This window comes from Salvelinus sp. IW2-2015, unplaced genomic scaffold (assembly GCF_002910315.2).
Source record: "Salvelinus sp. IW2-2015 unplaced genomic scaffold, ASM291031v2 Un_scaffold762, whole genome shotgun sequence".
NCBI lineage: Eukaryota > Metazoa > Chordata > Actinopteri > Salmoniformes > Salmonidae > Salvelinus > Salvelinus sp. IW2-2015.
Genome location: NW_019942606.1, coordinates 424,579 through 437,611, shown reverse-complemented (window position 1 = coordinate 437,611; position 13,033 = coordinate 424,579). Strand labels below are relative to the sequence as shown.

Below are 13,033 nucleotides of genomic sequence, written 5' to 3'. Positions count from 1 at the left end.
TTATTATTTAAACGTTTTGTATCATTCATTTCAATGATTTGGATAAAAATGATTTTTAGATGATTGCTATCATTAGATAATTTACAGTTTCCTAGATAGACTAAAGGCTATATATAAATGATAGAAATAGGGCCACAGAGGGAAAAAACACAAGTCATAATATTTAACCAGTGTTTTAAAGGAGGACAGTTGTTAAAATGACAGATGTGGGCATTTCGTGAAATTGTACTTCAGTATGGTTTCATAACAAAGACATGCTGATGTGCCAGAATATAAGTATCACATTGTCATATTATCAAACTGTAAAAACAAATATGTAGCTTTCTGCAGAAAAACCAGCCTCATAAATTATGACTTTATCCTTTCTTCCAGTGTGGCCCAGTACTCTGTCATATAAACAAATACACATCCATAGTATAAAAACACAATGTGTAACATTATGTCCTTTATTGAATAAGGACAAAACAAACAGGTAAACCATCAGCCCTTTCGAAACTGAGTCACAGTGACTCTACAAGATGGAAAGCACAGAATCCAAGCATATTATACAAAATGATACATACACATTCAAAGTCTGTATATAACACCCTGCATTCTGCACACTAAAATAAATGCAGGACAAATCCATACACATCAACTGAACAGACAATGAATGGATGCAGTAACCTCCCTGCAGCCTTGTATTACACACAGTATACCGCACAAACATCATAAGAGGCCAAATTCGTCAAAAACGAACCCAAAAAAACCCAAATTCCTCTGCCACCGCAGGACATATTTAACCAAAATTGAAACACACATACTAACTAAAATATTCAACACATATGGTCCCTCAGCAGCCGACCACTGTCGTCATCAGGGAAGATTGCCGGATTGTCCCAGTCCATGGCTGGTGGCACTCTGGGGCCCTCTCCTTCCTCAGCAGCCACATTGTGGAGGACAGCACAAGCCACAGTAATATCACATGCCCTAACAGGGCTGACCCTTAATTGTGAAGCAGTGAAAGCGTGCCTTCAGAGGCCAAATCATTTCAACTCTGCCCTGCAGCTGCATGGTTGTAGCCTGCTGTGCTTCCTGGGGTCTGTGAAAGTGTCAGGAGAAAGGCTGGCAGCCATACCCCCTGTCTCCCAGCAACACACCAGAGAATCACCTGTCAACACAAAATCTCATCATTACTACCTCATAAACACAGTGATATTCTTGACACAGCCATGATGGTTATAAATAGGGTTGTGTGGCTTACCTTGTGATAGGCACTGATAGATTTCAGAGGCCCGAAAGATTCTGGAGTCATGGACTGAGCCAGCCATTTTGCCACACCATGTATCACACAGTCAGCATTGCAGACCATCTAATCATAAGATGAGGAATATTACACCAATCAATGCACATCACTGGCAATGCAGAGTTCGTCAATGGACAATATCAAAAAGTTATGTTCACCTGAACATTAATGCTGTGAAGGATTTCCTATTCACAAAATCGGCCTCATGGGCACCTGAGGGGCTTTTATCCTTATGTGTGTGCAGTCCACTGCACCATGACTTGGGAAACCTGTCACACAAAGTAATGAGTATCCTACTATGTGTTAACAGTTGTCCTGTAATTTGTAGATCCTCTTACCTGCAATCCTATAGAACTCCTCTTTGATGTCAAGAGTCTTCTGTGGCCAGGAAGGAGATGAAGACATCTGCTAATGCTTTGATAGCCAGACACACACTCCTTATTGTGCGGCAAATTGTGGCCTTGTTCAGCTGTTCTGCATCCCCCACTGAGTACAGGAAGGCTCCACTAGCAAAAAAGCGCAACCACACAAACCATTTGCTCCACACTCAGTGCATGGCTCGTGCGGTGCTTAATCCTGGACCCAGTAGTCTGCAAGATACCTGATGCCATCTGCAGAAAACCTGTATCTTTCATATAGATGGTCATCAGGAAAGCCAGTGGGCCAACCGGTCCCTGAAGACCCTTCTCCTGAAGGCTCCCTCAGCACAAGTGCTTCTTCATCCACCACATCTCGCACGAATGGGCATGCCATTGTCAGAGCAGAAAGGAACACACATTTTGGGCCTTCATATAGGCTAGTGGCCACACCTGGTGCTGGGGGTGGCAAAAGAGGGCGATGCCTTATAACGATGACTTGTTGTACTGATGCTGGGAAAATAAAAAAAACCTTAGAAAGATGCCACGTCCTGTGTGCTCACAATAAGAGCTCATATGTCATGGCTCACTGACTTTACGAGAATATACCTAATTTTATTTTGAGCTGTGTCATCTTCTTGGAGCTGGGGAGGAAAGAAAAATAATGATTAATACATTTGTGTTACAGTTAGCATACAGTGTACATTGAAGGCATATCTCACCTCCCTCTCAAGTTTTTTATTTCAAGGTCCAGTTTCCTAATTGTCCTCTTTTTTATTTCGGACTCCAGTGCAAATTTTCCATCTTTTCTTTGTACTGAAGTCTATGTCTGCCAGTTCTATTTGGCGCCGGAGGTGTGCCATACAACTTCTGATAGCTTGTAGCTCTGTGAACACAATCAAATAGCGCAGCTGAATTTGGCAGGATGTGGTGTCCTTTATTAATACGCACTATGTTGCCAGCTGGTTTTCCCACTGTATAGCATCGGTCCTGTAAAAAAATTAGATTTTTGATTTGATGAACTCCTCACCATTGTAGAGTAAATAGTACTTCACAGTCTTAACATAACCTCATCCTCTGGAATCCAGAGAGATGTCTCCCCCATCATCTCTCCATCATGTGCTGTTGCTGCTGCACTGGGCCTTCACCCTATCACATTTAATCGGATTCATATTGAAGCTAGTAGACAAACATGCCAGGCCTACAGTATGCCTTTGATGGAGTACTCACTGGATCAGCATCGTCGGTGCTTGTTGGTGGCTCTAACAGAACACAGTGCTGCCAGACACTGCAAGCAATAGTAACCAAAGTCAGACAGTCCAAATTGATTCAATATGAATGGTTGTATCCCATGTAGAGATGGAAGACATACCTTGAATGAAGCGGGTGGCATCTTGGGAGACCTATGCTCGTCTCTTTCCCCCAGGGATCCCCCCTAAGACGGCCTGCCTATTTTAGCTCCAAGGCCATGTCCTCTGCTGGGTAAGGTCAGCCTTTGGTGACCCACCACCCGTGCCTTGTCTGTGGTATCTTTTTCACTGCTAAAACAGTACAGACAATGTGTGAGCAGGCACCTTCTGGGTACAATAATGCTGTGCTTTGTTAATATTAGTCAGGACCATACCATTCTGCAGAAGTTCTTGTATTGATTTTGACCTGCTGCCATGTCCGTTTTGGCCCGTTCATGTTTAATCTACACACACACACACACACACATTTAAGGGTCACACTGCAAAAAAAATACTTGGTATTTGTCTTGTTTCAGTAAATTATCAAAAATGTATCATAGCTTATACAGTGTGATGGAGTTACTTTACACAATTTCACTCATATCTGCAGTGCATTTCAATTAAAAATTAACCGTTTCATAATTACAGTACAACTGCATTTTTGGAGATGTGAATTAAATATTGAATTTAATGTGATTTCAGCGGAGCGGTGAGTGTGTAATTGTGCACTACTTACGCATTCAGGCGTCTGCAATACTTTGCCACGCTTTTCTCTTTGCTTTATCACTGTGGCGGTGTGCCTTTCTTCTTAATTATATCTTTTACCTCCTCGTATGCCTCCATGAGGATTTTTTGGGACGTACCCCTTATTAGATAGGAGATCCCTATAGTTACAAATGTGTTATGTAATGAGTACCATGCGTATTAAAAGCTAAATTAGCACACACATGGCATGGCCAATGAAATAAATTCTGAGATTCAGCAATGCAACCTTAAAAAAAAAAAAAAAAGCCACATCTTTATTTATTTACCCAGTGGAAATATTTCAGGCTGAGTCAGTATACAGTACAGCAATGGGTATAGACATCTAGAAGGACAGTATCAGGTCCAAAGTTTKTTTTCTCAACACGTTGTATACATCCATTCCTTTACAAAACACAACGTTGACATGGGATGCATTCAGAATGACCCGTTGTGGAACGTTACGATAGAAATACAATGTAGAACAAACATGCCTCTCTGAAACATAGAACAAGGAGTCATGGCGGCTCTATTCGTCGCATTTCTATCTGCAACGTTTGATCAACTGAACGTGGCCCTGGTGGGTTTCCATGTAGTAGTGTTGCTGCCTCATCATTTTGACAGTGATCCAGCACTTGTCTTGGGGGGGGGGGGAATTGCACATTCTCAGTACAAGACATCTTTCTTTGTAAACAACACGTGGAGTAACAAGTCAAAACGTGACACTAAAACACACGAGATAAAAGGCAGAGAGGAATCACCGATGTGGTATCACTATTTAAAGGTCCCATTATCAGTACACAATTAGTATATCATATAACTTTCTGTATCACTGTGAAGTTGTGATAGCTGTATGTTTTGCTACAAATACAAAAATATCTGGAAAAGGCCATTGTAGAAACTAGAAATGTTCTTCAAACCTTTTATAATACAGGGGCATTGTGGGTGAGAACCAGTGGAGGCTGGTGGGAGGAGCTCTAGGAGGACGGGCTCATTGTAARGGCTGAAATGGAATTGTGGAATGGAGTCAAACGTGGTTTCTATATGTTTGATACGTTCCATTTATTCCGTTTCAATGAGCCCGTCCTCCTACAGCTCCTCCCACCAGCCTCCACTGGTTAGAATCCTCTTCTTACACATGCATACTGTAGATTGTGACATGCTGAGAGACAAAAATCTTGCAGGTAGAATTTAGTGGTCCTGAGCATCACTGCTGGTTTGTATGTGATTGTGCAAAACTTGCTACTGGACAATTGTAAGATATATATATTAATTTTTTTAACGGTTGTGTTTCTAAGTCTGTAGCGTACCTTTCAAACAGTAATATACGTGTGACAAGACAAATAAATACATGTTCAATGTGTAGTTTACTTACAATGCAAATAACACTATGATTATGATGGAGAAAGACAGGGATAATATACTAAGGCATACTACTACATATTAAATATTAAGGCACAGGAAAAGAAATACAAGGCAAATAAACCTTATGTCCAAAAAAACTAACAGCAACACAATCTGCTTGGAATAAGCTTTGAAAGAAACCTGGGGGAAAAAAGTGCTGGTATCTGTCAAGTAGATATTCAAAAGTTCATCTGAACAATACAAAATGAACATAAAAGAAGTCTAACTAGAGGGAAACAGGATTCTGTAACAATAGAAATGGGAACAGGATTTCTGTAGACAATGACTGTGCGAGCCAACAGTATGTATCACTGGCCCAGACGAACAGACCAAGTGTTATCATGCCCACCGCGACACAGTGTCTCATGGCCAGCACGAACACAGTCGGTCCCTCATCCCTGCGACACCGTAGGATCACGGGCCCCAGACGACAACAGTGTCACCGGGCACTGCCCGGCCAGACGACAACAGTGTATCACTGCGCCCCCTGACCGACAACATGTATCACCTGGCCCCAGCGCAACGTGTTCATGCCAGACGACAACATGGTATCACTGGCCCCAGACAAACAGTGGTATCACTGGGCCAGACGACACTGGTTCACTGGGCCAGGACGCAACAGTGGTATACTGGGCCCCAGCGACAACGTGGTATCACTGGGCTCAGAGCGACAACTGGTATCACTGGGCTGATGACCAAGTTGTAGTGGGTGTGCTTTGCTTCAGCGCCACTGATTCACAGATGAGGTGAAGTGTAGCCATAAGTCCTCCGCTCTGCCGTTCTCCTTGCAGTGTCAGTGGGCTCAGCTTCTTCATGTGTCTTTGTCTTTGCTTTGGACTCTCAAACAACTTCCTCATCCTGCATGTCGGCTTTTAAACATCCCCTTTCCTCCATGTCAGATGTTGTCTGTGGGGGAAAAAGTATGATACAGTAAAACAGTTGTGGTTGATGCTAAATAGCCTCAGTTAACCTGCAAATATCAATGGGAAGTCAGTAGGATGACAACTGCAGGACAAAAACTGGGCCTGTTGCGATGTTATTTTTGCCTGCTGTTGCTGCTTGGGCTTTATTTTGGCTGTGTGTGTGCTTTGTGGCTGTTATTTTGGTTGCTGTGGCTGTTATTGTGGCTGCTGTTGCTTGTGTGTTTTTTGGTCTGCTGTGGCGTATTTGGCCTCTGTTGCTGTTGTGGTTGTATATTGGCCTGCTGTTGCTGCTTGTGGCTGTTATTTGCAGCCCCTTATTGCAATAAACTCCATCAGACAAGTTCTTCATACATCACACTGCTCTCTCTATGTAAACTGTATTGATATGCATTAGAAAAAATATTTCATTAGTTCAAGCTGGTTTCACACCACTTGGAGAATGTCAGTTCTTTTTTTCTGGTTTCAAGATTAAAATAGCTCCAAGCAGAGCAGTTTGTGGTTGGCTGTAGATTGAAATAGCTCCAAACAGAGCAGTTTGTGGCAGTGGGAACATTGCCAACCTAGACAAGAACAGTCTGCATAGTCTGTACAGTTGAATAACCATGGAAACCACAATAATATAACCTCATGAAACTACATCACTGTTCTACACTGAACAAAAATATAAATGCAACAATTTCAAKGATTTTGCTGAATTACAGCTCATATAAWGGAAACCAGTCAATTGAAATAAATGTATGAAGCCCAAATCTATGGATTTCACATGACTGGGAAGMGGCGTGGCCAGCCAATTACAATGAGTTTTAACCCACAAAAGGGCTTGAATGCAGACAGAAATACCCCCCCATCTGACAATCCTGCAGGTGAAGAAGCCYGATGTGGAGGTCCTGGTCTGTGGTTGTGAGGCTGGTTGGACATACTACCAAATTCTCTAAAACGACATTGGAGGCAGCTTATGGTAGGGAAATTAACATTKAATTCTGTGGCAACAGCTCTGGTGGACATTCCTGCAGTCAGCATGCCAATTGCATGCTCCCCGAAAACTTGGGACATCCGTGGCATTGTGTTGTGCGACAAAACTGCACATTTTAGAGTGGCCTTTTATTGTCCCCAGCACAAGGTGGACCTGTGTAATGATCATGCTGTTTAATCAGCTTCTTGATATGCCACACCTGTCAGGTGGATTATCTTGGCAAAGGAGAAAGGCTCACTAACAGGGATGTAAACAAATCTGTACACAAAATATGAGAGAAATAAGCGTTTTGTGCGTATGGAACATTTCTGGGATCTTTTATTTCAGCTCATGAAACATGGGACCAACACTTTACATGTTGTGTTTATATTTTAGTTCAGTGTATAAGCATGAGCTTTTTTCTCCCTTGCTTAATATGAACTACCACAAACAGGTATATAATGAGTGATGAACAACAAAAGACAAATACAATCATGAGGTTAGGAGTGGAGTCCTTGTACATGCTAGGTACATTTAGGCTGTAGTACAGTCAGGAAAACAATGCACATCAGGACAGTGAGACCKGAAAATCCAACAGAGAGAAAGCGGGAGAAGAGACTGACAGAACTTACCAAAACAAACTTTCATTCAAGGATCATCTTTCCTTTCGTAGTCAAGTACATCTCTGTAACTTCCCCATCGTCTCTCACTTCCACGTCCTCCTCCACCTCCTTTTCATACTTCTCATCCCCCTCTCCTAGGATCACACTCTGCTGGATGCTYACAGAGATGACCAGTGCTTGCACGATGCCATACAACAGAGCAAACTGTAGAAGATACTCTTGGACCAACCAAAGCAGTCCCGCCATTCCAACAGTCGAGACAGAAAACATGGCCATTCCATGAAGCCACAACTTCAGTCCTCCTTGGACCCCTAGAACCTCCAGGACCAACTTGGTAGGGGGGGACACAGTCCACAGGAAGCCCACCACCAACAGGTCAAACAGGTGGCGAAGGAGGTTGAAGCAGATCTCATACTGTTCCGGAACTATTTRCCCATTCCAGGCGAGTGCAAAGAACCGGAAGGCTGATGAGGAGCTAGGTGTGGGAGACAGTGGAGGGGTTCCATAGTCAGAATACTCRCCATCGTTGTCAGAGTCCCATCCTCCACTGACACATTTCCTCTGACTTAGCCCACCAGGTTCAGCTGTTCTCGGCCAGAATAAGTGTGAGGATGGCAGAACCTTATTCCACCATCTGGAGTCACCATGTTCTGCTTTCCKTTCAGCCTCCTGCTTTCCCACACCCAGCTCTTCAATTTCCCTGGACTGGATTTTCTCCTCACTTGCTTCCCAGTACTCTTCGATCAATGTTGTTTGTTCACTTGTTTGTCTTTTCTGTCCGGCTCCCCAAACCCAGGTTGTTAACCCTCCCAAGCCCCAGCTGCCTCTCGTCTGCTGCTCGTCCGTCACTGGCTTGTCCCTCATGGTTTTGTCAGGTCCTGCTTTGCTGCCCCAGGGCCGGTAGGAGATAGCTGGACGCACCCACCCCCAAACTCTTCCTACTACAGCTGTCATGTCAGCTCCCTTAATTTAGCACCCTTAATTCTGTCTGGATTTTAGAAGGACTAAAGGACTGCAATGACGAGTTATTGAGAACGCAATAATGGGTTAAACTTTATTATTTATTTCCGTTTTAGGATTTTGTTGGAGGTTTTGTTAAGACTATAGCCTAGCTAGAGTACATTAGATGAGTCAAATTAACTCTCCTTGCCGTGAGATCACTGGGAATGATAAGGGAAGTGTGTACCACAGGACCAGTCACATGACACACCTGGTGTTGTTAAATCGAAACCAACCACCAACACCAACGCCCAAGGGAAAATTCCAATGAGGGTACTCACTAGCTACATGTCGTCCCCAAGACTTTCACCTTGCTTTAACAAATTTTGCTCTTATAACAGTGAGGGCTTCATGCTAACGTCAAACAAATTAACCATACCAAAAGATCCCCTTTGGTTTTGGAGTGATATAAATAGTTTAGAATCCCTAATACCCGGACGAATTACAGACATGTAGCTAATGGCTAGTTTAGTAGGCCTAGTCTACACAAACATACTTAGCCATGTKTGTATAATATGTTAAGGTTCTTTCTAAAGTACATGGCCAGCTAACATTGCTTAGTTTAGTCGAGGAATGCAACAAGCAAATCTTCCAACTCTTGACAATTAATGTTTTTCTGMAGTTCCTCAGCCTAACGAAAAGCAGAACATATATGTATCTTCAAATTGATCTGTGTGTAGTCTCTTTTCCACTTCTTGGTCTGGGGAGGGGAAACATTACAATATGAGTCCATCAATTATAAGTTATAGCTCTTCCAAAGATAATTAACGTTAYCTAAGTGAGTTCACAAATTCACCGCTAACCAGCTAGCTACTATAACTTGCTACTTTTTCTGACATTAGCCTGGWATAGGAGCTAGATAATCTTTACACATAAAAATGTTTGGCAAAAGTTTGACAACTAGTCTTGTTAAATTAAGTTATTCAGTTGTCACAAATCAAGTCGTGAGTTGGAAAAGCGGCACTCACCTTGTTCTCTTTAGACAGTTTGACGGTAGCCTAGCTAGCAAAGACCCCCACCACGTATACGTAACGTTAGCTATCGAACGGACTTGGCAGTGGACTCGTTCGCTTGACAAATCAAATGTGTATCTTAACGTTGTGGGATCCTCCAACGAATCGACTGGGATAGTTTACAGGTGTCCATACGACATTAGCTAAGTGGCTAGCAAACCTTTTACGTCAAAGCCGCATACTGGTTATGTGCAAACCTAGCTAATAAATGACGCTAGCTAGKTACAATAGAACGCACCTGAAACCGGAAACAGTTTACGTACTTCCGAGATAACAGAAACAAAAGACAAGGGCCAAGTTGACTGCTCCTCTGTTTCAATATAGTTTAGTCCGAGCCCATTCTATCCTCTGCTTAAATAATTGTGTATACGGTACCTTGTGTGATAACCAGTCTATTCCTTAAAGCTGGTAGGAACCTAATACACATATTCCATATAGCTGCATTGTCTTTATGTGAAACGCTCAAACGCACAGATGTTTCCCTCAAAACCACCTAGAAGGCAACCTTTCAATTAAAATAAAACTGGTTGCGTAGTCATAAGGTCACTTTCGAGACCACCCCTTCCACGTGGACCTGAAAGCAACTAGGCTAAATATCGATTTGTATGTCGGTTAACCGAGATCGTTCTTGACAGTGGAGCACATTTGTCCAGGCCTCAATTGTTCCGACTATTACCATTCATTGTCGCTGTTCATGTTATTACGTCTAATAGGAACTGTATCCACTCGTTAAAATGTAGGTGGTAGCTACAATAACAATTAATCACAGCATTGCTYCCTGCCAGCAGTAATCTTGAGATTCAAGCATCGATCACTAAGAAACGCAAAGCATGTCATTTCACGCACGCCAAAACATGTTTTGTAACTTCGCCCCCAGACACTTAACTGCAGCCCCAACATGAAGGAAAAGGGCTGCAGGCAGATGGGGACCGAGGGTGGAAATCTTTGTATGCATTCTTTTGTACCTGTAACCCCAGATTCCCCCCTTCTTGTTGGTAAAATATACTACAATTTGAAACCACAACCATGCCCCCACACAAAATAGTACAAGGATGACCATTCATTCTTTATTCAAATACTGCAATCACAAATTACTTTTTATTGGTGGCATTTTAAAATTCATTATCCAAAGCATTTTTTTTTTTTACATCAGTAGTTGTCAAAGTACTTTACTTGGGGAACTGTAGTAGGAGGGAGTCCAAAGACAACGCCAAGAGGAACYCCACCAACATTACTTGACAAATTAACTTTGATCTGATCCCCCAAAGTCGTCATTGGCACAAAATACAGCCATGGATACAGTCCACACATTGAAATACACATTGAAATGCCTCCTGGCTAGCAGGCCGTTTCATGACTGAAGCTCTTCAACAAGCGTCGGCATCACCCTCAAGTCCTAAGAAACATTTTCACAGCGTTACAATCACGTAGCATATGAACAATTTATGACAAATTGCAATGTGTGTCAGTGCACTGTGAAAGTGTCATAGTAAATCAGGGACTCTAGTATATTCATCACAAAAGCCACGGCATAGCTACAAAGCAGAACMGTCTTTCTTTTGTACTGACTGACCTGTCAATGTCCTCAAGTGATCCTGGTGTCATCTGTAGTCTCGGCAGGGGAATACCTCAACATTGCAAACCTGCAAGTAAAATTGCAATTAGTACCATTACAAAGTGCATATGGAAAAATTCAGCAACATCTCCCTTAAGAAACAGTTGCCTGAAACGTAACCAAGTCCTGGCCTTCCATTGCAAATCATTTAGGGGAGGTTATCAATGACAACCGTATTCTTTGAGTTAAGACTAATGGATATGCTTAATTAACATGTCATGTCAGTGGCTGCACCACAAAAATAAGTAAATAATTATGGAACCGAAATAGCAGTCATAGACAACGCTCTGAACAGCGTTTAAATAGTTATTTTTTTGCCCCTATCTGGATAACCAAAAGCTAACATAAAAACAAATACAGGCAAGAACATCTAATTCACCAGCCCCGTTGGCAGGTGTTCACACTGCGCGCTACAGTGAGGGTATTTCATATTGTTAGACGCTAATGCTAATCCCTGGTTAGCTGGTTTAGTCAAAGCAAATGTAGCTAGCTAATCCAGCCTGGTACTAGTCCTGGCATAGATTAGCATGTTTGTGCAACATTATCTAAAATCAGAAGAATAGGTGCGCATGACTATGTTCAGTACAAAGCCAGAGTAGGATTCAAAAAATGTTATGTAACAATTAGGGTCCACTGGGAAACCGACTAACACTTTGCTTCCTACCCRGTCACAATAACCCCTKCCTGGCTTTTTAATTAATTATCATGTCTAACACTGCATTTAAAGTGCTCACTAAAGTCCAACTTTTGGTTGAAGTTTCATTGAACAGTATAAATCCAAATCAGAATTAACAAAGCCCCATTAAAACTGCGTTGCCACCCTAGGTTTATGCACACATAAAAACATTTAGAACTTTTTATTATTAAAAAAACATAAATTTGAAAAACATTGCGATACGATATTGGACAGGCTGGTCTGTTGTGGAATTCATAACGTTGTTTGACAGGTTTTAAAAGCTCTTTGTATGCATAGAGCCAGTTATTTCCCCCCTGTAGTCTACCCTCCAATTAGAAATTGGGAGAACACTCCTTGAGAATGCCTGAAGCGTTAACAGTACTAGAGTACAGGCACACGCCCAGAAAGTGTAACATTGAAGAACATTTATAAGAGTAGGTCTACTTAAACATGGGTAGCACTTGGTTTCTGATCGATTATATTGTGTTTGTCCCATAAAGGCATACTTTGATTGTAACTCAAGGCACTGCTTTTAAAGAAAATGCAATTAATAATCAAATTGTTTAACAGCCCTATTAAAAAAAAACACACCTCAAGTGATGATGTACTCCTTGATCAGTCAAAAGATGGGTATTAATTGGAAATAAATAGGCCTTCACTCATCCAGCAGAACTCGCTTTGCCACAATGGCAGCCAAGTAGATTTCCATCAGGCAGCAGGGACCTGGGAAGGTAAGAAACACATCCAAGTCAAGACAATTGCCATAACCAGGGGTTCAGATGATTCAACGAGGTTGCTTTATGTCTCAGATGGTAGTGCATGTAAAGTATTCTCATGGTCGTTAAACTCAAATACGTTACTGTAGTAAACATCACCGACAAGCAAAAAATATGTACTTTGATAAATACATTAATCTACGGTTTAGGGAATTATTGCTTCACAGCTAATGGTACTCTGAGGCATGGAGTCACTAAACCTCAAAGGCGATTAGTTTAATGCTCACCAAATATCAAGGGAGRCTTGCAACAGAATTTATCCATCTTCCATCCCACTTTCTGTCTGCAAAGTAAATGAAAATCATTAGAATCAATAGAAACTTTGAATTCATGCATGTTAGGACACGCAGTATGCATTTTCAGTGCACTGTGAAGTTAACTTCATGTTGTATTCAGAGACTCTAGTCTAGGAAATCATCATTAATGCACACTGATGGAACT

The 13,033-nt window shown here is 42.0% G+C and overlaps 1 protein-coding gene, 1 long non-coding RNA gene and 1 other non-coding gene across 4 annotated transcripts in view; all 3 read right to left on the bottom strand.

Moving 5' to 3' along the window:
- Positions 1 to 7,440: 7,440 nt before the first annotated feature.
- Positions 7,441 to 8,565, bottom strand: cunh6orf47 (chromosome unknown C6orf47 homolog). Its single transcript, XM_024136047.2, has one exon. It carries the CDS (start codon positions 8,465 to 8,467, stop codon positions 7,535 to 7,537), a length of 933 nt encoding a protein of 310 aa, XP_023991815.1. The 5' UTR covers positions 8,468 to 8,565; the 3' UTR covers positions 7,441 to 7,534.
- A 2,013-nt stretch (positions 8,566 to 10,578) lies between these two features.
- LOC112068829 (uncharacterized) overlaps positions 10,579 to 13,033 on the bottom strand; it is a 4,831-nt gene continuing 2,376 nt past the window's right edge. For both annotated transcript variants that reach the window (XR_002893637.1, XR_011475229.1), the window contains 4 exons: positions 12,820 to 12,875; positions 12,408 to 12,539; positions 11,099 to 11,168; positions 10,579 to 10,921 (listed from right to left, as the gene is read on the bottom strand). This is a non-coding gene — a long non-coding RNA (uncharacterized lncRNA). The remainder of the gene's footprint in view (positions 10,922 to 11,098; positions 11,169 to 12,407; positions 12,540 to 12,819; positions 12,876 to 13,033) is intronic.
- On the bottom strand, positions 12,616 to 12,698 carry LOC112068841 (small nucleolar RNA Z195/SNORD33/SNORD32 family). Its single transcript, XR_002893640.1, has one exon. It is a non-coding gene; the product is annotated as a small nucleolar RNA Z195/SNORD33/SNORD32 family (small nucleolar RNA).